Genomic DNA, 24,984 nt, shown 5'->3' with positions numbered 1-24,984 from the left:
GGGGTACAAGTACATCATTCTCTGAAAGTGTAGACAAGATGGTGAGGAAGGTATTTGGCACGCTGCCTTTCATTGGTTTGGGCTTTGAGGACAGGAGTTGTGACTTCACGTTGTTAAGTGTACAAGTAATTGAGGCCACAATGTATATTATGAGTTCTAACAGTAACTGAGCTTGAGAGGATACAGAAAAGATTCAGAAGGATAGTGCCCAGACTGGAGAGTTTGTATCGGGAGAGATTGAATATTAAACGCCTGGTATGCCAGGCACGAAGTTGGCTGTGGGTACATGGAGGTGGATATAATTATGAGTCCTGACGAAGGGTCTCGGCCCGAAACGTCAACTGTACCTCTTCCTACAGATGCTGCCTGGCCTGCTGCGTTCACCAGCATTTTTTGTGTGTATTATGAGGCATACATAGGTTAGGTACCCAGGGATTGTTTCCCGTGGTGTGGGTGTTTAAAACTCGAGGACATAGTTATAAGGTGACAGGAAGTTTTAAAGGGGATCGGAAGGGTAAATATTTCACCGAGAATAGCTGGTATCTGAATGAGCTGCCGGGGGGGGGGGGGGCGGAGGAGGCAGAAAAACGCAAAGTCTCTTTTGATCAACACTCCCCAGGAACCTGTCATTCACCGTGTACACCCTGCTTTGGTTTAACTGCGCAATACAGATGCTCATTTACACAGCGCTGAAGCAGGCCCTGCAGCTAAAACTCATCATGCTGACCAAGCTGTCTACCTCAGCTAGTCTCATCTACCTGCATTTGGCCCACAGCATTCCAAACCATACCCATCCCTGTCTAAACGTCTTAAAATGCTGAAGGAATATCCGCATTTGCAACTCCCTGTGATAGCTCATTCCACAGATCTGCCACATTCTGCGTGGAAAAGTTGCTCCCACCACGTTTGCTTTATATTGTTCCCCCCTCACCAGAAAGTCATGCCCACCAGTTTTAGGCAGCCTTGAGCCGGGAAAATGGCCTCAATTAACCATGCACCTCAGGATCTTATATACCTCTACAACAGGTTCCCAACTTAGGATCCATGGACCCCTTGCTTAATGGTATTGGTCCATAACATAAAAAAGGCTGGGAACCCCTACTCTACGGTCACCCCACCAGCTTTCTACTTTCTGTGAGAAAGCTCAGGTCCTTGAGAATCTTTTCTGCCCCTCTCCAGCTGAATCATACCCTTCTGTTTGCTAGGCAGCAACAACTGTAGTTTCATCAACATATACAATATATCTTGATTCTGAAGTTGTACACAGCACCCTGAAAGCTGCACTTAATGCAAACATCAAATCAGCCAATCATGTGGCAACAAAGCATGCAGACATGTTCAAGATGTTCAGTTGTTGCCTGTATCAAACATCAGAATGGTAAGACATGTTGTCCAAGTCACTTTGACCGTAGAAAGACTATTGGTGCCAATCAGGGTGGTTTGAATATCTCAGAAGTTGATCTTCTGGGATTTTCACAGAACAGTCTCTTATTTTAGTGGTGCAAAAAGAAATAAAAAACAAAAAACAAAAAACATGGGTGAAAGTATCTCAATAAAAGAGAACAGAGGAGAATCGCCAGACTGGTTCAAGCTGACATGGAGGTACAGTAACTCAAATAACCACACATTAAAACAGTGACGTGCAGGAGAGCAGCACTGAATGCACAGGACATCAAGACTTGAAGTGGATGGGCTATGCTACAGAAGGCATCTAAGTGGCCACTAAGTCTCAATAAGTGGCCGTGAACAAAAGGAACCCAGCCCCGTATACCTATAAGCCACCACTAGCCAGAGACTTGGCACGTGGCCAAGTGGTTAAGGCGTCGGCCTAGTGATCTGAAAGTCGCTAATTCGAGCCTTGGCTGAGGCTGTGTGTGTGTCCTTGAGCAAGGCACTTAACCACACATTGCTCTGCGACGACACTGGTGCCAAGCTGTATGGGTCCTAATGCCCTTCGCATGGACAACATCGGTGGTGTGGAGAGGGGAGACCTGCAGCATGGGCAACTGCTGGTCTTCCATACAACCTTGCCCAGGCCTGCGCCTGGAAACCTTCCAAAGGCACAAATCCATGGTCTCACGAGACTGACGGAGGCCTACAAGCCAGACTTCCAATCTGAAAAGGAATGCAACAATGCACAAAGTGCCACAAATGGAAGCTGTGAGGCTGCAAAAATGGAAGGAGGTTACAGAGAGAATGAGGGATCTGAACGTGAGGATAAGAATGGGAAACCTGAGGCTGGGAGCCGGCGTAGTAAGGTACTCACTGTTCCCTTGGCGGCTGGCGGGAAGAGAAGCGGCCCACAGAGGATGAGTAGTCAGGAACACCAGACTCCATCAGTCCACTTCCAGATCCACTTGGGAATGGCAGAGAGCGAGGAGCAGTTCTCCATTCACCACCTTCTTCATCTCTCCACGGTGACCTGCAAACCGAAGTAGAAGCCCATTAGATTACCTCTCATTCTTTGAAACTCCAGCAAGTACACGGCAACCTCACTACACTTCAGTTCAGTCACACTGCCCAGGGTGGAAGTCTCATCACTTCCCTGTGCCCACAAAAGCCCACTGCTGATGGAACGACGTCGGGGATTGTGTGCGTTCTCTGCCATCAGCACACACAATCTGGCGAAAAGCTGCTGGACTCCATGTGAAAAACAGACAGCAGCTGGGATGTGGGCCAGACTGAACTGTCAATCAAGAGGGAAGCAGCAGGCAAGGACATTCTGGTGTAAGGTCGGCGACGAGGAAGGGAAATACGAGTGACACATACAAAATGCTGGAAGAACTCAGCATGTACGCAGAGGAATAAAGAGTCAACGTTTCGAGCAGAGACCCTTCATTAGGAAGGAAATGGGAATTTTCATTGTGAGCATCAAAGGGAAATTTTTTAATGTGTGCACCATGGCTCACAGAACAGTACAGACACCAGCTGGACCATTTGGCACACAGTGTATAAAATTGCTACTTTAAGCTTGTCCCCTCGAACCATAAAAGCACGTCTTCTGATGTTTGACATTTTTACCTGACTGCCCTATTAATGCTTTTCGTAATTGTTAAAACCTCCAGCAGGCCTCCCATTTCCCTCTGGTGCTCGAAGGAGAATAACCCCAACTTTCTTCAAAATGCCCTCCCAGTCCATACACTGCATTCTGGTAAATTCCTGCACATTTTCCAAATCCTTCCTGTAATGGTTCATTTATGTTTCCAGAAAAGATAAAACATTGAAGAAATTGGGGAAAAAAATTAACTGTCAGACCAATTTGCCCTTTACAATACTGCTGAGGTGTTTTTAAATGACTAAAAGACTGAAGACAACTGAAATGCCAGAAACATGTAATAAACAGTGCTGGTAACGGTTGGCAGCTCAGGTAGCAGCTGTGGGGAGGGAAAGAGAAGGAACATTCCAGGTGAGAACCATGAAAGGGAGGCAAAAAGCAAATTCATGCTAATTTGCAGAAAAGTATGGGAGAAGAAACAATCTACAGAATTAAATTAATTTCTTATATAGCATAACCCACATTGTATGGAGTCAGACGGTTGGCAACTATGATTACATGAGGTACAGTAGCATAATGATTAGCACAACACCTTACAGTACCAGTGACCTGCATCCAAATCCCGCCTGTAAGGAGTGCGTATGTTTTCCCCATGACCACGTGAGTTTCCTCCAGGTGCTCCAGTTTCCTTCCAGAGTCCAAAGACATACAGGCTGGTTGGTTAATTGGTCATTGTAAATTGTCCTGTGATTTGGCTCGGATTAAATCAAAGGATTACTGGGTGGTGTGGCTCAAAAGGCCTATTCTGTGGTGGTGGTGGCATCCGTTAGTCTCGCGAGACCATGGATCTGCGCCTGGAAAGTCTTTGGAGTGTCCTATCCAGGGCGCAGGTCTGGGCAAGGTTGTATGGAAGACCGGCAGTTGCCCATACAGAGCGTCATAGGAAGTCATTCCTGCCTGTGGCCATCAAACTTTACAACTCCTCCCTTGGAGGGTCAGACACCCTGAGCCAATAGGCTGGTCCTGGACTTATTTCATAATTTACTGGCATAATTTACATATTACTATTGAACTATTCATTACTATTTTTCTATTACTATTCTATCACTACTTATTATTTCCATGACTATTACTATTTACTAATAGTAGTATTACTATTACTATTTATTATTTACAGTGCTACTGTAACGAAAACCAATTTCCCCCGGGATCAATAAAGTATGATTATGGCTATGACTATGACTATGCAGCAATTCTCCCCTCTTCACGACACTGATGTTGTCCAAGGGAAGGGCAAGGGCCGATACAGCTTAGCACCAGTGTCATCGCAGGAGTTGCCAGAACGAGGTTGAAGGCAACGTCGGACTGCCTTAGGGACTCCAGCTCCGGATTTGTCCTCAGGGTTTACTCCCGAAGTCTTTCCCATGAGAGGGTATGGCTGCAAGGCAGCTGAGGTTTGAAATCAGTGTTTTCCCTCTCTTAGGTGGACTGCCTTCCCAGGCTGGCGAGCTCCATCTACCCGAAGCACTGCTTTTAAGGCCTATTCTGTGCTGTATCTCAAATAAATAAATTCCCTTAAGCGCTGCTGATTCCTAGTTTCATAGATGTTTTTAGCACAAAGCAGCATTGACTAGTGGTAATCTATTTGTATTTTTCTCATCTTCCAGCATTTCATATAGGTCAGTGATAAAATAATCTAATTAATGGATCAGGTAAACATCGGTGTAAACTGAGGGAGTACTAGTGGGCGTAGCCTCTATTAAAACTGACAAAACCCAGTACTGGATAAAATATATTCTAGACTGTTGAAGGAAGTGGAAGGAGAATGTATTGTGGAGGCTTAGGATATCATTGCTCAATCTTCCCTCAGCTACAAAAAGTGGGACCACAGGATCAGAGAATACTTGCGTCCCATGGTTTAAAATGTGAGAAAAGCACACAGTATGCAATTGCAGACTTGTTACTGTACTTGAGTGGTGGGGAAATATTTGAAATCTGTTCTGAACTCTAGAAGGACAGACAGTAATCAGGGTCAGGTTACAGATGGATTTATTGTGGTGGTAACAGGAAGGTGGGTGAGGATTTCAGCAGTACCTTTGAGAAGGTTCCAGAAACCAGGCCCATCTAAAAATTCTGTTCCAGCTTGTCCCTGTATAGTGAGAGAGTGGGGTTTCTGTAGCCGTCAGTCTCTTGTACAGTATAGGCTGATTTATACTTGTGTGTACTAGCTTACGCCGCAGCCTACGCAAGTGGGCTATGCTGCTGTGAGTGTTTATACTCCTGCATTGGTGTGTCTGCGTCACTCTGCAATTCACCGCCAAAACGCTAGATGGCGGTGGGGTTTGTATGCCACTGTGTTAAGTTTCTTCGTGTTGAAACTCAAACTTCAAGCAATGGCGACTGAAACTGAAGGAGGGTATATTTTCTGTGCTTGTCCAGCCACTGAGAGACATGGACGAGGAAATGCATTTCAATTATTTTTGGATGTCGGCAGGTAGATTTGACCATTTGGTGCATCGTCTCCAACTATTTATTTCGCATCAGTGTACGCACAGTATACTCAGAGACTGGCAATCACCATTCGAGTTTTAGCTTCAGGAGGAAGTCAACAGGCTGTATCAGCTAGTTACAAACTGGCGTCAAGCACAGGGTCCTCCATAATTTCGGAGGTCTATAAAGCTTTATGGAAAGCTTTACAACCAGAGTTCCTTCCGTGCCCTTCAATCGCCCAATGGGAAACTATTGCAGCATAGGAGGAAATCCGACGCTACCAAGCGGACCAATCACAGCTGTTGTGGTCTGCAATGCCGCGACACATAGTTACATTTTGGGAGAGGTGCGCATTAGGCTATGGCGTAGGGTTCGCGGCTATGCCGTACCTATGGCGTACATTTGACGCAAAAGTATAAATCAGCCTTAAGCGTGGTATTTGTTCTGTACCTGTGAGTCCTTGATATAGAGTGAGAGTTTGGGTCTCATTCTGTAGTTGGCAGTCTCCGATACATTAAGAGAGCAGAGGGCTCATTCTGGGCCTGTCAGTCTCTGGATCAGTGAGAGTGGGGGGGTTCATATTGTACTGGTGAGTCTCTGGTAGAGCGTGAAAGCATGGAATTTATTCTATACCTGGCAATCTCTGGAACGTTTGAGTCTGGATCAATTCGGCCTAACGAGTTACACCGTCCAGCAACCCACCTATTTAATACAAACCTGATCTCAGGACCATTGACAAGGAACAATTAACCTACAACCAAACCGTCTTTTGACTATGGGAGGAAACCAAAGCACCCGGAGGAAACCCATTCACTCACGAGGATTATGTACAAACTTCTTACGGACAGCAGTGGAATGAAACTCTGAACTCTGGAATGGCACGCTGACTGCTATGCTACCGTGGTATCCACTGTTTTGGAAACAATTTGGTTACTATTGTTGTTACTCTGTGGAAGTTGCTTAAAAGGTTTATCAGAACATTGCCTGGATCATCAGAATCAGGTTTACTATCACCGGCATGTGTCGTGAAATTTGTTAGCTTAGCAGCAGCAGTTCAATTCAAAACACAATATAGAAGAAAAGGAAAAAAAAAATAAATAGATAAATCGGTATAATATTGAATAGATTAAAATTCCTACAAAAACAGAAATAATATAAGTGACGTAGTGTTGACAGGTTCAATGTCCATTTAGGAATCGGATGGCAGAGGGGAAGAAGCCGTTCCTGAATCACTGAGCGTGTCCTCAGGCTTCTGTACCTCCTACCTGATGGTAACAGTGAGAAAAGGGCATGCCCTGGGTGCTGGGGGTCCTTAATACAGCCCCCTTAATGGGGGCTAAAGACAGGTACAGGAGGAAGCTTGAGTGGAAACTCCAGCAGAACAACATGAGAGAGGTCTGGAGGGGGATGAGGACCATCACTGGGTTCCGGCAAACTAGCAACAGAGGAGCTGAAGGCAGTGTGGACAGGGCCAGCGAACTTAACCTGTTCTTTAACAGATTTGACATTGTAACCCCTGCCCATCCCCCACATAAGCCATCTCTTGTCGGCCCCCAACCAACACATATTCCACTCTCCCCTCCTCACAGTCCCCCACCCTGTTCTCATGACTATACCCCTTCCCCACACGAAACCACCACGGTGGGCTTTACAGCTGAACAGGTGAGAAGACAGCTGAAACATCTCAACCCAAGCAAGGCTGCAGGACCGGATGGTGTCAGTACCAGGGTGCTCAAAGCCTGTGCCCCTCAGCTACGTGGAGTACTTCACCATGTATTCAACCTGAACCTGAGCCTGAGGCTCCGGAGGGTTCCTGTACTGTGGAAGACGTCCTGCCTCGTCCCTGTGCCGAAGACGCCGTGCCCCAGCGGCCTCAATGACTACAGACCGGTGGCATTGACCTCCCACATCATGAAGACCCTGGACAGACTTGTTCTGGAGCTGCTCCGGCCTACGGTCAGGCCACACTTAGATCCCCTCCAGTTCGCCTACCAGCCCCGACTCGGAGTTGAGGATGCCATCATCTACCTGCTGAACCATGTCTACACCCACCTGGACAAGCCAGCGAGCACTGTGAGGGTCATGTTTTTTGACTTCTCCAGTGCGTTCAACACCATCCGCCCTGCTTTGCTGGGGGAGAAGCTAACAGCAATGCAGCTGGATGCTTTCCTGGTGTCATGGATTCCTGATTACCTGACTGGCAGACCACAGTACGTGTGCTTGCAACACTGTGTGTCCGACAGAGTGATCAGCAGCACTGGGGCTCCACAGGTGACTGTCTTGTCTCCCTTTCTCTTCACCATTTACACCTCAGACTTCAACTACTGCACAGAGTCTTGTCATCTTTAGAAGTTTTCGGAAGACTCTGCCATAGTTGGATGCATCAGCAAGGGAGATGAGGCTGAGTACAGGGCTACAGTAGGAAACTTTGTCACATGGTGTGAGCAGAATTATCTGCAGCTTCATGTGAAAAAGACTAAGGAACTGGTGGTAGACCTGAGGAGAGCTAAGGTACCGGTGACTCCTGTTTCCATCCAGCGGGTCAGTGTGGACATGGTGGAGGATTACAAATACCTGGGGATACAAATTGACAATAAACTGGACTGGTCAAAGAACACTGAGGCTGTCTACAAGAAGGGTCAGAGCCGTCTCTATTTCCTGAGGAGACTGAGGTCCTTTAACATCTGCCGGACGATGCTGAGGATGTTCTACAAGTCTGTGGTGGCCAGTGCTATCATGTTTGCTGTTGTGTGCTGGGACAGCAGGCTGAGGGTAGCAGACACCAACAGAATCAACAAACTCATTCGTAAGGCCAGTGATGTTGTGGGGATGGAACTGGACTCTCTTATGGTGGTGTCTGCAAAGAGGATGCTGTCTAAGTTGCATGCCATCTTGGACAATGTCTCCCATCCATTACATAATGGTACTGGGTGGGCACAAGAGTACATTCAGCCAGAGACTCATTCCACCGAGATGCAACACAGAGCGTCATAGGAAGCCATTCCTGCCTATGGTCATCAAACTTTACAACTCCTTCCTTGGAGGGTCAGACACCCTGAGCCAATAGGCTGGTCCTGGACTTATTTCCTGGCATAATTTACATATTGCTATTTAACTATTTATGGCTTTATTACTATTTATTATTTATGGTGCAACTGTAATGAAAACCAATTTCCCCCAGGATCAATAAAGTACGACTATGACTATAATAATAGACACTGCCTTTCTGAAACACTGCTCCTTGAAGCTGCCCTAGGTACTTTGTAGGCTAGTTCACAAGATGGAGCCGACTAAATTTACAACCCTCTGCAGCTTCTTTCAGTCCTGTGCAGTAGCCGCCCCACCGCCCCCCCCCCCATACCAGACAGTGATGCAGCCATCAGAACGCTCTCCACGGTACATCTATAGAATTTATTGAGTGTTTTTTGTTGACAGACCAAATTTCTTCAAACTCATAATAAAGTCTAGTTGTTGTCTTGCCTTGACAGCTGTGTCAATATTTTAGGACCAGGTTTTGTACTCAGAGATCTGGACACCCAAGAGTGTATAGATCAGAGCGTACGACCTATCAGAACTTGAACGAGGAGACCCACACCCCTCCCTCACAGCTCACAAAAGGAACAAATAGACACCTATTTCCAACCCAGCCAGCCTTCCCCTGAAACATGGACAAATCGAGACCTCAGCCAAGACTTGGCACTTCTCAAGGGACTGATGAACCGGGAGGGATGAGACAGACCACCTCAGGGGTGTGGGTCGATGTGGGAAGTGGACATTTTGCCCACATTATTTTAACGCCTACGCCCACAGGACAGATGCTCCGAACTGGGCGGGATTCATCCTTCAGCAATTCTCTCTGGAGTTCCAGAGGCTGAAGGAAGGCCTAATGGAAGTATACAAAATTAAAAGCAACATTCATCACCTGCACCTAGGTGTTTCTTTTTTCTCCTGTGGTTGAGGCATCAAATAATCTGCAGGCGAGAGGGTGAAAGTTTAACAGATATTTTTGTTTTACACAGTGGGTGGTTGATGCCTGGAACAACAGCCAGAGGAAGTGGTAGAAGCATTAAAGAGGCATTTAGTCAGATACATAAACAGACAGTGTGATGGAGGGAGGTAGAAGCGCCGACTCAATTGACATTTCTGTCTGCACAGGCATCACATGCTAAGGGGCCTGTTCCTGGATTTGCTTGCAGCTAGAATGTTAAGGAAAGGTTCCTTAAGGTTGTTACAGCTTTGGGAGGAAGTGGAGGTAAGCTCCTATTAAATGCTCCCAATGGTGTGTGCTTCAAATAGCCTCTGACAACCAAGTGCAGCTCCTGACCTTCACATGTAGCTTAGCTACTAAGCCTGGAGGAACCACTTCTACTGACAGAATGGCAACGGTGGGTTTTAAAGCCAGTTACTTCAGGTAGATGGGGCTTGTCAGTTGTGGTTGGCAGCTCATTAGAAACGGGAATCTCTGAACTCAAACCTCCACTGCCTTGAGGTTCTGCTCACTCATGGGGAATACTTGGGAGTAAATACTACACCCCCGCCCCGAAGGAAAAATCCAAAGCTGGAGTCCCTAAAGAAGCCCTACTTTGAGCTCAATGTTGACTAGCAACTCCTGTAGTGCTGCTGGGACAAACCGTATCAGTCTCTACCATTCCTTTGAGCTCATCAGATGCATGGACAGGAGGAAACACCTTGCTCTCCATAATATACTACCCAGGCTTGCGTACCTAGACAGCTAGGACTCAACATCCATGGTTGACCCTGACCAACAGAGGCCTTGATTGAATAAAGAAAACTGAGTGAATATTACAATTCACTGTTGGTGAACTGAATATAAACCTGAGGAGGTACAACACATCTCGACCACTTGATCAGCTCAGGTTTCTTTTAAGACATCAGTGTACTGGAAGTAGTTCAGGGAAGGGCTGTGGGATAACATTGGCTGATGAGGAAAGGTTGGACAGTCTGGGTTTGTATCTGCTGGTGTTTAGGAGAGAGGGGAGAGGCTTTGACAGGGCGGGTGGGGAAAGGACAAGACCACAAGACAAGACGGGCAGATACAAGTCAGGGGGTGAGATGTTATTGTGGACAGACAGACATGTAGTTTGATGTTAAAATGAGACCAGCTGTAACCTCATTAAACATCAGAACAGGTGGAAGGGGCTGAATGGGACTCCTGCTCCTAATTCCTGTGGTGTGATGACCAGGACTGCACACAGCACTCCAGCTTTGGTCCAACCTGTGGTTTTACAGTTTCAGCAGAGATCTCTGCTCAGACATTCTATACCTTCAGCCAACAAAAGCAAGTCTCCTGTCTGCCTTCTGAACCCTCCCCCGCCACCAATCTACCCCTTTTTCAGAGACCTGATCACATGTGCTCCATTGTCTCCCGCACCATCACCGCCCTTTATCAACTCCAGGGACCTTCCATCCTCAGCCATTAAACTCACTATTCCCACACCCTGTACTGCACGGTTTTACCTCCTCCCAAAGATACACAAGCCTAACTGTCCCTGTAGACCCATAGTTTCTGCCTGCTCCTGTCCCACCGAACTTGTATCTGTCTACCTGGACTCCATTTTGTCACCCATAGTTCAGTCCCTCCCCACCTACATCTGGGATACATCCCATGCCCTCCACCTCTTCAATAACTTCCAATTCCCCGGTCCCAACCGCTACATTTTTACTATGGATGTCCAATCCTTATACACCTCCATTCCCCATCAAGGCGGCCTCAAAGCCCTCCGCTACTTCCTGAATAATAGATCTCACTAGTTCCCCACCACCACTATCTCACACTTAATAACTTCTCTTTTGGCTCTTCCCACTTTCTTCAGACTAAGGGTGTAGCTATGGGAACTCACATGGGACCCAGCTACGCCTGCCTCTTCATTGGTTATGTGGAACAGTTTGTGCTCCAAACCCATTCTGGTACCGCTCCCCAACTTTTCCTTCCGTACATTGACGACTACATTGGTGCTGCTTCCTGCACCCATGCTGAGCTCGTCAATTTCATCGACTTTACTTCAAACTTCCACCCAGCCCTCAAATTCACTTCCTCTATCTCGGACACTTCTCTCCCCTTTCTCGATGTCTCGGTCTCCATCTCTGGAGACAGACTATCCACTGACATCTTCTACAAGCCCACTGACTCTCATAACTACCTCGACTATACCTCTTTCCACCCTGCCACATGCAAAAATGCCATTCCCTATTCCCAGTTCCTCCGTCTCTGCCGCATCTGCTCCAAGGATGAAGCTTTCCGTTCCAGGACATCTGAAATGTCCTCTTTCCTTCAGGATCGTGGTTTCCCTTCTACCGTCATCAATGATGCCCTCACCCGCATCTCCTCCATTTCCTGCACTTCAGCCCTCACCCCATCCTCCCGCAACCAGAACCGGGACAGAGTTCCCCTTGTCCTTACCTACAACCCCACCAGCCTCCAGATCCAGTACATTATCCTCCACAAACTTCCGCCACCTTCAACAGGACCCCACCACTAAGCACATCTTTCCCTCTCCACCCCTCTTCGCTTTCCACAGGGATAGGTCCCTCCGCGACTCCCTTACCCGTACGTCCATCCCCACTGATTTCCAACCCAGCACTTACCCCTGTAAGCATAAGTGCTACATCTGTCCCTGGACCTCATCTCTTGCAACCATTCAGGGCCCCAAACAGTCCTTCCAGGTGAGACAACACTTCACTTGTGAGTCTGTTGGGGTCATCTACGGCATCCAGTGCAGCCTCCTCTACATCGGTGAAACCCGACGCAGACTGGGGGACCGCTTCGTCGAGCACTTCCACTCTCTCCGCCACAACAGACAGGATCTTCCGGTAGCCACCCACTTCAACTCTGCTTCCCATTCCCATATGTCCATACGTGGCCTCCTCTACAGCCATGATGAGGCTAAACTCAGGTTGGAGGAGCGACACCTCATATACCATGTAGGTAGTCTCCAGCCCCTTGGTATGAACATAGAATTCTCCAACTTCCAGTAATTCCCTCCCCCTCCCTTCCTCTGTCCCTATTTCACTCTACCCCCTCCCCCAGCTCCCTCATGGTTCCATCTCCTTCTTCTACTACCCATTGTTTTCAGGGTTATGACGTCAATACTTCCCCTCCCCCACCCCTTTGTCTTTCAAACTACTGGTCTTTCAACTGACGCCATAAGCATTCTTCAAATCCTTCCCCATCTTTCATTCTTCGGTCCTGACGAAGGGTTCCAGCCCAAAACATCGACTCATCATTTCTAACTGATGCTGCCCGACCTGCTGAGTTCATCCAGCGTACTGAAAGTGTTGCTTTGATCACAGCATCTGCAGATTATTTTGTGTTTACACATGTGCTCCAAGGTCCTTTTGCCCTAATACAATTCTCCACATTCCCTCATATACTATGCCTTGCTTGGGCTCCCCACCTTCGACATCTCACATGCCTGGAATAAATTCCATTTGCTTCCTGCCTGCCCACCTCCCCAGTGCACTGATACCTTCATGCACTCTTTAGCTTCCCTCCTCACCGTCATCCACACAGACAACTGTCACATCCCCTTGATCAAGTCACCACATTGATAGCAGAGTTGTCCCTTCCCACCAAAAGTAAGGACCCTGGCACAGGTCTCCAGGCACTCCCACTACAAGCAGTCTTCAGACACTAAAGCACTTGTCAAGTGTTCTCACTCCCTATCACTGAGACAGCCCAGGATCCAACCTGTCAATTTCTTTGTAGCCCGTGGAATTAACCAGCCCTGTGGGATTTGTCCAATACATTGCTAAAGCCATGTAGTCTGCAACAAGCACACTCTAGAGAGCATAAAACAGTACAACACAGGAACATACGTAACAACTGCACCAACAGGACATGATTGGGGATAGTCAACATGGTTTTGTGCATGGCACACATCTACCCAATCTTAAAGAGTTCTGAGATTACAAAGGAAGGTCGATGAAGGGAAGCCAGTGGATATTGTCTACATCAGGGGTTCCCAATGTTTCTTATGCCGTGCACCTTTACCGTTAACCAAGGGGTTTGTGAATCCCAGGTTGGGAACCCCTGACAGACTTTAGCATGGCCTTTGACAAAGTCCATATTTGTAGGCGCATAAGTTCAATTCAGCATTGCCTTAGCTGGAGAGACAGTGGTAGTAGGTGGTTTTCTCTCTCACTCTGTTGTTCCCAATCATTTTTATGCCATGGACCAATACCATTAATCAAGGGGCCCCGGAACTCCAGGTTGGGGACACCTGCTCTAACTGAAGACCTGCGACTAGTGATGTGCCACAAGGATTGGTAATGGGTATAATGTCATTTCTCACCTATATTAATAATTTAAATCCAGTAAACCGGATAGGCAAATTTTCAGATGATACCAAGATTGAGGGCATAGAGGACAACAAGGAAGACCATCAAAACTTGCAGCGCAAGCTGGACCAGCTAAATTTAACACAGACAAGTGTCAGGTGCTGCGCACTGTTAGAACAAACACAGTGAATAGTCAAGCACTGAGGTGTGTCATAGAACAAAGGGATCTTGAAATACAGTGGAGCTTCCCTTCAAAGTGCCGTCATGAAATAAGATAAGATCGTTAGGAGCGTGTTTGGAACTGGCCCTTATAAATCAAGTATTGAGCTCAAGAGTATGGATGTTAAATTGAAGTTGTATAAGATGTTGTCGTGACTGAATTTGGAGCACTGCATACAGTCTGGTCACCTCCCTACAGCAGATGCAAATAAGCTTGAATGGAGTGCTGAGAAAATTTACAAGGTTGCTGGAACCCAAGTTCCAGGGAAAGGTTGAATATGTGAGGATTTCATTCAGAATCAGGTTTATTATCACCAGCATGTGACGTGAGATTCGTTAACTTAGCAGTAGCAGTTCAATGCAATACATAATCTAGCAGAGAAAAAAAGAAATAATAAATAAAATTTTTTAAAATAAGTAAATCAATTACGGTATATATCTACTGAGTAGATTTTTTTTTAATGTTCAAAAACAGAAGTATTGTATATTTAAAAAAAAGTGAGGTAGTGTCTAAAGATTCAATGTCCGTTTAGGAATCGGATGGCAGAGGGGAAGAAGCTTTTTCTGAATTGCTAAGTGTGTGCCTTCAGGCTTCTGTACCTCTTAACATGCCCTGGGTTCTGGAGGTCTTTCTGAGACACTGCCCTCTGAAGGTGTCCTGGGTACTTTGTAGGCTAGTACCCAAGATGGAGCTGACTAGGTTTACAACCCTCTGCTGCTTCTTTCGGTCCTGTGCAGTAGCCCACCTCTCCCCCCCCCGCCGCCATACCAGACAGTGATGTAGCCTGTCAGAATGCTCTCCATAGTACAACTATAGAAGTTTTTGAGTGTATTTGTTGACATGTCAAATCTCTTCAAACCCATAATGAAGTATACCCGCTGCCTTGCCTTCCTTATAACTACATCGATATGTTGGGACCAGGTTAGATCCTCAGAGTTCTTGACACCCAGGAACTTGAAACTGCTCACTCTCTCCACTTCTGATCCCCCTGTGAGAATTGGTACATGTTCCTTCGTCTTACCCTTCCTGAAGTCCACAATCAGCTCTTTCGTCTTACTGATGTTGAGTACCAGGCTGTTGCTGCGGCACCATTCCACTAGTTGGCATATCTCACTCCTGTACGCCCTCTTGTCACCACCTGAGATTCTACCAACAATGGTTGTATGGTCAGCAAATTTATAGATGGTATTTGAGCTATGCCTAGCCACACAGTCATTCGCTGCAGCTTAGGAGAATGAGGGGTGATCTTAGAAAGGCATACAAATTTGAGCAGCATAGATGGGGTAAATACATGCAGGCTTCTCCCCCGCCCCCCCCCCACCACGAGGCTGCGAGAGACTAGAACTAGATATCATAAGTGGAGACAGAAATCTTAAGGGGAACCTGAGGGGGGAAACTTCTGCACTCAGAAGTTGGTGCAAGTGTGAAACAAACTGCTAGCTAAGACAGTGGATGGGGGTCCAAATGCAACATTTAGAAGAGGCCTGGACAGGTACATGAATGAGAAAGGTATGGAAAACTATGGACCAGATGCAGGTAGATGGAACTAGGTAGAAAACAACATGCCATGGACTGGGTGGGCTAAATGGCTTACTTCTGTACTGTAGCGCTACATGACTAGTCGGATAACCCAGCCTAGATTCCATTTGATCCAATTTCCCAGAACAGGTTACCATATAGTAGTGTGTCAAAGACACTGCTAAAGTCCATGCAGAAAATGTCTACTAGCACGACTTCCTTCATCTGTATTTGTATCCACCGCTTCAGAGAAGTTCAACCAAATTCAAGAAACAATACTCATTAGGCACAAAGCCATGCTGACTCACCCTGACCAGGCCGCACCTTTCCAAGTGCATGTTGTCTAGGCTACCCTCTCCAATAGCCCACCCATCACTGATGCTATGTCTATAGTACCTTGGAGTCTTCCTGAAATAAAGGCACAACAGTGTCACCGTCCAGTCTTCTGTTTCCCTCCCTTGTGGCTATCCATGGCACAAGTATCTCCGCAAGGTTCCTTGCAATTCTTTCCCTGGCTTTACAGATTAGGCATCACAGATTTATCAGCTTTATACATACTAATACACTCAGAACCTTGTCTAATTTAGTCTGTTTCAAAATAACATTATTAACTTCCCGGGTCTTCTAGCATCCATGTCCTTCACAGTAAAGACAGATGTGAAATATTTGTTACTGACTCACCCCATCTCTTGTGTTTCCACATGAGACCCTGTTGCTGTTTGATAGCTCTTATCCCCTCCCACCATTTAACCGATGCAGGGAAATGTGTGGCTGGGTTTTAGGCTCAGTGTGGGTCTAGAAGTCTCTGCTGTCTGAGACTGTGGAACTGGGGAGCTGCCACTGTCTCTGTGCTCTATAACGTACCTTGTCTGTGAGTGACGAAATGGACGCTCTGTTCCTTGTGCCTCGCGAGGACGGAACATCGGAGTTGATGGAAGACTTTCCCTGTGGACAGGAAAAGGAAAATGGGTCAGTGAGTGAGGCAGACATCGTGTGAAGCAGCTGGTACAGCCAGTGTCAGTATTGGAGGCCGTAGAGGACTGCAACTCTCAGCTTCCGTCAAGCATCAGAGAGCAGCTGCTGTCCATGAAAGTAAGGACAGACACCCCGCTACTCGTCCAGGCATGGGACTGTTCATGCACAGGAACCCCTCGCATTTTCAGTCGCCTCTCCTGTGGGACTCACTGCTCAACAGCTGGCAACATTAAAAGACTGGTTCATCGCCAGAGTGACGAAAAGAGCTAAAAAAAAAATTACTGACTCCAACCACCCTAGCAGTTGCCCATTCACCAAAATTGCCATCAGGCAGATGCTATGACTATCACCACCTTGACTACAGCTTCTCTCCTGTAGCTATCCAGCTTCTCTACAAAATACGTGTAATATCCTCACACAAAACGCTGCAGGAACTCAGCAGGCCAGTTGGCATTGGAAGAGAAACACATTACATTAGGTCTGGGTAGCCTCAAACCTGATGGCATGAACATCGATTTCTCGGACTTCCTGTAATGCCCACCCCACTTCATCATTCCCCATCCCCTTTTCCCTTTCTCACCTTATCTCCTTGCCCATCACCTCCCTCGGTACTACTCCCCATTTTCTTTCTTCCATGGCCTTCTATCCTCTCCTGTTAGGTTCCCCCTTCTCCAGCCCTGTATCTCTTTCACTTATAAACTTCCAACTTCTTACCTCACCTTTCCCCCACTCCCAGTTTCACCTATCACCTTGTTTCTCCCTCCCCTCTTAACTCTGACTCATTCTTTTTTCTCCTGCGCTGTTGAAAGGTCCCGGTCCAAAACGTCGACTGTTTATTCTTTTGCACAGATACTACCTGGCCTGCTGAATTCCTCCACCATTTTGTGTGTGTTGCTTGGATTTCCAACATCTGCCGATTTTCTTGTCTGTGGGTGCAATATCCCAACTGTCCTTGTTCGGTTGATGATTATACAGTCTGTTCATATGTTCACATTTGTTCAAGTTTAATTAGTGACATTTGCACATGTGACTGTTCTGCTAATTGTTAATGGCTGTTTGAATTATCATCTTGTAAATTGTTGGCTGCGATTGTGTTGTCTGTTGTTATTAAACAGTGTTTTATGCTTGAAACTGAACCATAAGCAATGTTTCATATACTGGTAATAAAGTGAATCTGAAACAGTCATTAAACTGTTTAAAACTGTGTCGCCCAATTGCTGCTGTGTTGTTTTCGCTTGCGGACATACAATGTCAGAATCAGGTTATCACTGACACATTACGAAATTCACTGTTTTGTGGCATTGGTACAGTGCCACACATCAAAAGATTACAATAAGAAAAATAAGAGGTGCAAACAGAATGCCACAGTGATGTAATAATATGCATGAACCATCCAACAATCTGACTTTGGACAGGAAGAAGCTGTTCCTAAAATTCAAACTATCGTGGGGGAAGAGCTATGTCTTTGTGCAACAAAGTCTCTGATGTCCCTCTGGTGCAGTAATCTTGCTCTGAGGGCATCAATTTTATTTTGTAGTGCGTGTGTATTAGCCATGATGATGGTAGTCAGTGAGGTATCTTATGGCCTTGCAGTCCAAAATATGCAGATCAATAGATTTTTTCCAAACATATTAAAATGATGTAGCTTTCTGAATTACCCAAAGCTGGTAGACAGTCCTTGCTTCTACAGTTGTACCATGGAGAGCATTCTAACTGGCGGAATATCTATCTGGTACTTGGGGGGGAGGGGGTGCTTCTGCACAGGATCGAAATAAGTTGCAGTGTTGTAAACAGTCAGCTCCGTCATTAAGCAATGCCTCAAAAAAGGTAGCATACATCATTAAAGACCTGTATCACACAGGTCACGCCTCGTTACCATCAGGCAAGAGATGTAGAAGCGTGAAGGCAACCACTCAACGATTCAGGAACAGCTTCTTTCCCTCTGCCATCCGATTCGTGATGGATATTGAACAGTATTCCGCTACTTTTTTATTTTTATTTGTGCACTACTTATTTAACCATTTAATTATGCTTTACATTGTACTGCTGCCACAAAGTCAACAAATTTCACAAGTGCCGTTGATGATAAACCGGATTCTGATTCAACAAAAATACGACTGACGGGTAGGTTTACAAGGAAAATTTTAAGGCAGGGCCCCGAGACCTTAATATGTACAGTATTTGCAAAATATCATTTTAGTCCTTAAACAATATCTAATGATTCCCTTCGGAGCTGCACACAAAGAGTTACCACTCTCCGGCGCCATTTTAACCAAAGTGTGGCGAAACTTGCGATCTGCCCCCAGTACCGAATTGTTAACGCATTTCACTGCACGGTTGGATGTGCACGTGATTCAAAAATTGAATCTGAAAATCTGATTTCGCCCCAGTCAGTCTGCAATAGCAACTCTTTGTTGAACTGCCCCCACCGAGTATCCGGTTCTGTAAACACCACTCGCTCCCACTAACACACACCGGGAAGGGGGCTTTCCCCACTGATCTAAGTCAAGGAAACAACTTCTTCTCCCTCCGCCTACCCACCCTCTGCCCAGTGAACGTCCTCTTCCCTCCCCACACTTACTCCATGCTTCGGGCCCAGTCGCCTCTCCACTCCGCCTCTTCTCCCCAACCTCCCCGGCTCCGATGCCGATCTCTGAGTCCGTCTGCGGAACCGCTCCTAAAGCGATTCGCTGCCGGAAAGAGGCTGCTGTCCGCGACCTGACCCCGGAACCGAGAGCTCTCCATTCCTCCCCCGCACTCTGTTTCCCGAACGACTCCCGCCGCTCGTTGACAAAATGGCGCTCGCAGGTTGAGCTGCTGCCGACCGCGCATGTGCTCTGCTGCCAACCGTCAATCAGGTCAAGGGGCGGGACCACACGGCGCATACGCACTGCTACCCGCTGTCAATCAGATCAAGGGAGGGGCGGGACCACATGGCGCATGCGCTCTGCTACCTGCTGGCAACGAGATCAAGGGGGCGGGACCACACGGTACATGCGCTCTGCTGCCCGCTGTCAATCAGGTCAAGGGGGCGGGACCATGCTGCATTTTAATAGGGTCAAGGGGCGGGACCAGAAGGCGATGTGCTCTGCAGCTGACTGGCAATCTGGTCAAGTGGGCGGCAGTTCGCGGCGCTTGTGCTCCTGTTCGGATAACGTGAAGTGAGGGTCGCCAGAACTTGATGTAATTTACTCTGCGCAGGGACGAGACGTGCTCACGCTTCTTCTTCCAAAAGGTGCACGGGGGAGCTCTGTGATCCACAACCTTAAGGAAGAGGACGGCTCAGTCGCGTCCTCGCAGACCGACATACTGAGGATCTGCAAGTCCTTCTATGCCGGTCTGTACGACGAAAAGGCCACAGAATCCACAGCCTCCCGCAACTTCCTGTCGTCTATCACGCAGGTCTTAGACGACGGCAAGCGGGAGAGTCTGGATCAGCCACTGACCCTGGACGAGCTGACAGGCTCCATCCGTTCCTTTGGATCGGGTAAGACTCCCGGAAGCGATGGCTTACCGGCTGAGTTGTACTCGGCTCTGTGGAAATGGATGGGCCCAGACCTGCTGGAAGTGTACAACGCTATGCTTCTGGCCGGCAGTATGTCTGAGTCCATGAGGAAGGGCATCATCACCCTCATCTACAAGCAGAAGGGGGAAAGAGAGGACATTAGAAATTGGAGACCCATCTCTCTCCTGAATGTGGACTACAAGATCCTGTCCAAGGCTATCGCCAACAGGGTCAAGTCTGCTCTGGAACAGGTGATCCACCCAGACCAAACCTGTGCTGTACCTGGCAGGAAGATCTCAGACAGCCTCGCGCTGCTGAGGGACACCATCGCCTACGTGCAGGACAGGAGGGTGGACGCCTGCCTGGTCAGCTTGGACCAGGAGAAAGCCTTCGACAGGATATCGCACACGTACAATGCGGACGTGCTCTCCAAAATGGGATTTGGGGAGGGAATCCGGAATTGGATCAGACTGCTCTACACAGACATCCGTAGTGCAGTCCAGGTTAATGGGTGGGAAACAGACAGCTTCCCCATCAGGTCTGGAGTCAGGTAGGGCTGTCTCCTCTCCCCTGTCTTGTTTGTCTGCTGCATAGAACCCTTTGCGGAAGCCATCAGGAGGGATGAGGGCATAAGAGGGGTGACGCTGCCAGGCAGTGGAGGGACCCAAGTGAAAACCTCCCTGTACATGGACGACGTCACCGTCTTCTGCTCTGATCCGAGGTCAGTTCGCAGGTTGATTGGCACCTGCGAACAGTTCGAGCTAGCGTCGGGGGCCAGGGTCAACCGCACGAAGAGCGAAGCCATGCTCTTCGGCAACTGGCCCGACCGATCCAGCGTCCCCTTCACCATCAGGTCTGACCACGTGAAGGTGTTGGGGATCTGGTTCGGAGGGGTGGAGGCGTGCAACAAGAACGGACAGGAGCGGACTGCCAAGGTGAAACAGAAACTGGGACTGTGGGGAGGGCGCTCCCTGTCGATAACGGGCAAGAACCTGGTCATCAGGTGTGAGGTGCTCTCAGGGCTGCTGTACTTGGCGCAGGTCTGGCCCGTCCCCCGCTCCTACAGCTCGGAAATCACCCGGGCTGTCTTCAGATTCGTCTGGGGATCCAAGATGGAGCGGGTGAGACGGACCGCCATGCACAAGTCCCTGGACAACGGGGGCAAGAACGTCCCCAATGTCGCCCTCACCCTGATGGCCAGCTTTGTATGTGGCTGCATCAGGTTGTGTGCAGAGCCCAGGTATGTGGGAACCAAGTACCACCATGTGCCCAGGTTCTACTTGTCGCCCTAGCTACGAAGGATGGGTCTGGCCTCCCTCCCGCGCAACGCCCCAGTCAGCTGGTCGTTGCCGGCATACCTGTCCTACGTAGCAAAGTTCTTCCAGGAGAACGCCTTTGACCACAGGGCCATCAGGCAGTGGTCGGCACGTAGTGTCCTGCAGGCACTGCAGGAGAAGGACGTGATGGACACAGTGGGGTGGTTCCCTGAGCAGACTGTCCAGTTCATCTGGCAAAATGCCTCATCGCCAGATCTAACCAACAGGCACCAAGACCTCGCCTGGCTGGCGGTGAGAGGGGCCCTCCCAGTCAGAGCCCTCCTGTACGCCCAGAACGTCGTCTCCGCACCCCACTGCCCACGGGAGGACTGCAGTGAGGAGGAGTCTGTGACCCACCTCTTTGCACACTGCCAGTTCGCAAAGAGGGTGTGGAGGAGGATGGACGGGCTCCTGTCACGGTTTATCCCCAGCAGCTGCGTAACAGAGGACTCTCTGATCTACGGGCTGTTCCCGGGGACACACACGGAGACCAACATCCGGTGCTGCTGGCAGATCATCAGCTCGGTGAAAGACGCTCTTTGGTCGGCCCGAAACTTGATGATCTACCAGCACATAGAGATGTCCGTGGGAGAATGCTGCCGACTGGCACACTCTCGGCTGCAGGAGTACGTGCTGAGGGACGCACTGAAACTTGGTGCAGCCACCGCAAGGGCCCGGTGGGGAAGGACCACAATATAGGTTTCTCCACCCGTGGGAGTGGGAGGGGTCGGTGGACAGGGAGTATACCCCTCAACAATGATATGCTAAGCTGAACTACTGGAGTGCCACGTGGGTGGCTATAAATACGGATATGTACTGTGTATAATGGAAACGTATGTAAAGGATGAAAAGTTATTGAATGGTTTATTGTATATATTTATTTTTGAAATAAAAAAAATTTACTCTGCTCAGAGTCCGAGGGTTTAGTCTGCCGATGTAGGAGGGAACGAGTCGGCTTTTACACTCGACTTCTGTCCGTTTTATATACTGATCAGCTTGTACTGTTCCTAAAACGTGGCTGAGCAAATAAAAAGCATTTAAAAGGTTGCTAAGTCCCTCACTGTCCCGCAGACACACCGAGCGATTTGGAGTGTGTCGTGGGAACATGCGGGAGCTGATACTGTATCCGACAGGAACAGCCCCACTCTCAAAATGCTGGAGAAATTCAGCGGGTACGGCAGCATTGATGGAAATGAAACCCTTCTTCGGGGCTCGGAGTAACGGATTCGACCATTGAGTGTTACGCCTAAAGGCGCTAAGGGTATATCTGGGGAGAGAGGCTGAGCGCAAAGTCTCTTCTCGGTAACTCTCCCGTCCCTGGCTCGTTGCAGCGTAGGCTATATCAAATTCCGGATATCTTAATTTCCATTAGAACAAAGTAACATAAAGCCAAAGTAAATTTATTCTCAAAGTACGAATATATTACCATATATCACCTTGATATTAATTTTCTTGCGGGCAGTTACAGGATAATTTTAAATAAACAATCATAGGAGCAGGGCCCGTTGCGCTTGCTCCACCATTAAGTCGTGGCTGCTTATTCCCATAACTAACCCCCCTGCTATGCCAAAAAAAAACTCTGTCTAAGAGTGTCTTAAATATATTTAATGAAGTAGTCTCCACTGCTTCCCTGGACAGAGAATTCCATACTTCAACTTCATCAGTCCACAGGACTTGTTTCCAAAATGCATCAGGCTTGTTTAGATGTTCCTTTGAACCTTTTGAATAGAACTTTTTGGCTGCAATGAGTAAAGGTATGTTTGGAGAAAAAAAGGTGCAGAATTTCATGAAAAGGACCCCTCTGCAACTGTTAAGCACGGGGGTGGATCGATCATGCTTTGGGCTTGTGTTGCAGCCAGTGGCACGGGGAACATTTACTGGTAAAGGGAAGAATGAATTCAATTAAATACCAGCAAATTCTGGAAGCAAACATCACACCGTCTGTAAAAAAGCCAAAGATGAAAAGGGGATGGCTGCTACAACAGGATAATGAATCTAAACACACCTCAAAATCCACAATGGACTACCTCAAGAGGCGCCAGCTGAAGGTTTTGCCACGGCCCTCACAGTCCCCCAACCTAAACATCATCGAGAATCTGTGGATAGACCTCAAAAGAGCAGTGCATGCAAGACGGCCCAAGAATCTCACAGAACTAGAAGCCTTTTGCAAGGAAGAATGGGCAAAAATCCCCCAAACAAGAATTGAAAGACTCTTAGCTGGCTACAGAAAGCGTTTGCAAGCTGTGATACTTGCAAAAGGGGGTGTTACTGAGTACTGGCCATGCAGGGTGCCCAAACTTTTGCTTTGTGCCCTTTTCTTTTTTTTTGTTATTTTGAAACTGTAAAAGATGGAAATAAAAAAGTTTTCTTGCTTAAAATATTAAAGAAAGTGTCATCTTTAACTTTATGCCTTTTGGAAATCAGGTCATCTTTTACTCGGTCAGCTATTCACAGTAACAGAAATTTGCAAACTTTTGCATGCCACTGTATATCTGCATTTGCATAGTTGCCCATTGATCCTGTTTACAATTACTGTTCTATCGATTTGCTCAGTATGCCAACAGAAAATAATCTCATGGTAATACATGGTGAGATGAATGTACTCTGATAATAAATTTAATTTGAACTTTGAACTTTTAACTTTGAAGCCAGGTGGGTTGGGGAGGGGTGAAGTAATAAACTGGTGGAGAGGGTGTGATAATCAGACATCCCACCTCTCCCGGAAGTTCTGGGAGTCTCCCGCATATTAATAGTGGCTCCCTGATGCCCACAAATTATATACAATATCACAGAAATCTATTTATTTGAGAGTGAGCGAGCGAGAGAAAGCAAGAGAGAACGCGAGAGCGACCACGAGAGAGAGCGAGAGCGCGCCATGGCAGAGTGTTCCAAAAAAAGAAAATATAAAACGTACATCACCCCAAACTACACTAAAGTGCACCCCTGCCTAATAGGAGTCAAAATAATGACAGTGTTGCTCGCTGCACTGTTTGCAACAGGGTGACTTTTCTATTGCCCATGGTGGGTTAAGACCGTAAAAGACATGTTGAGGTAAGTTTAACAGGTGTCATTCGATCATTAGCATAGCTAACGTTATTTAAACTAGCTGGCTAGCTGCTAAGGAGCTACTGTATTGCAGACATCCCGCCTCTCCCGGAAGTTCCGGGAGTCTCCCACAAATTGATGGTGCTACCTCCCTGAAATGAGTTTTTGCAGGGTGGGATGTCTGGATAATTGAAAAAGTTAAAAGGCCAGAGAAGAAGGAATCTGATAGGAGTGGGAAGTGGATCACTGGAAAAAGGGAATGAGAGAGGCAGCGGCGGCGGGTGGGGGGGGAACGCAGGTGGTAGGCAGGTAAGGAGAAGAGGTAAGTAGCCAGACCGGTGAATAGAAGAAGAGGGAAAGGGGAGGAAACAAATTACTGGAAGGAGAAGTTGTTGAATCTGCCAACAGGTTGAAGGCTATGAAGATGGAACATGAAGTGTTGCTCTTCCAACCTCAGAGTGGCCTCATCGTGTCAGAACAGGAGGCCATGGACCAACATGTCAGACCAGGAATGGGGATAGGACTTAAAATGGTTGGCCACTGGGAAATTCCACTTTGTGTGGATGGAGCAAAGGTGCTCAACAAAGTGGTCCCCCAATTTACGTTGGATCTCCCAATTTAC

General features: G+C 47.6%; 1 protein-coding gene across 2 annotated transcripts in view; it reads right to left on the bottom strand.

Annotated features, from left to right (window-relative positions):
- The window catches only part of LOC134339115 (uncharacterized), a 29,076-nt gene extending 9,733 nt beyond the window's left edge, over window positions 1–19,343 (bottom strand). Inside the window, exons 1-4 of one of the 2 annotated variants that reach the window (XM_063035443.1) lie at window positions 19,078–19,131; window positions 16,386–16,466; window positions 15,025–15,149; window positions 2,267–2,422 (exon numbers count right to left, since the gene is read on the bottom strand). In XM_063035443.1, the coding sequence (XP_062891513.1) occupies window positions 2,267–2,337 (71 nt within the window). In that variant the 5' untranslated portion in view covers window positions 2,338–2,422; window positions 15,025–15,149; window positions 16,386–16,466; window positions 19,078–19,131. Of the gene's footprint in view, window positions 1–2,266; window positions 2,423–15,024; window positions 15,150–16,385; window positions 16,467–19,077 lie in introns of both variants that reach the window. The other variant, XM_063035442.1, reaches the window with a different exon arrangement.
- Between the last annotated feature and the right edge of the window lie 5,641 nt (window positions 19,344–24,984).

This window comes from Mobula hypostoma, chromosome 28 (genome assembly GCF_963921235.1).
Source record: "Mobula hypostoma chromosome 28, sMobHyp1.1, whole genome shotgun sequence".
NCBI classification, from domain to species: domain Eukaryota; kingdom Metazoa; phylum Chordata; class Chondrichthyes; order Myliobatiformes; family Myliobatidae; genus Mobula; species Mobula hypostoma.
This window is presented reverse-complemented; position numbering and strand designations above follow the sequence as displayed.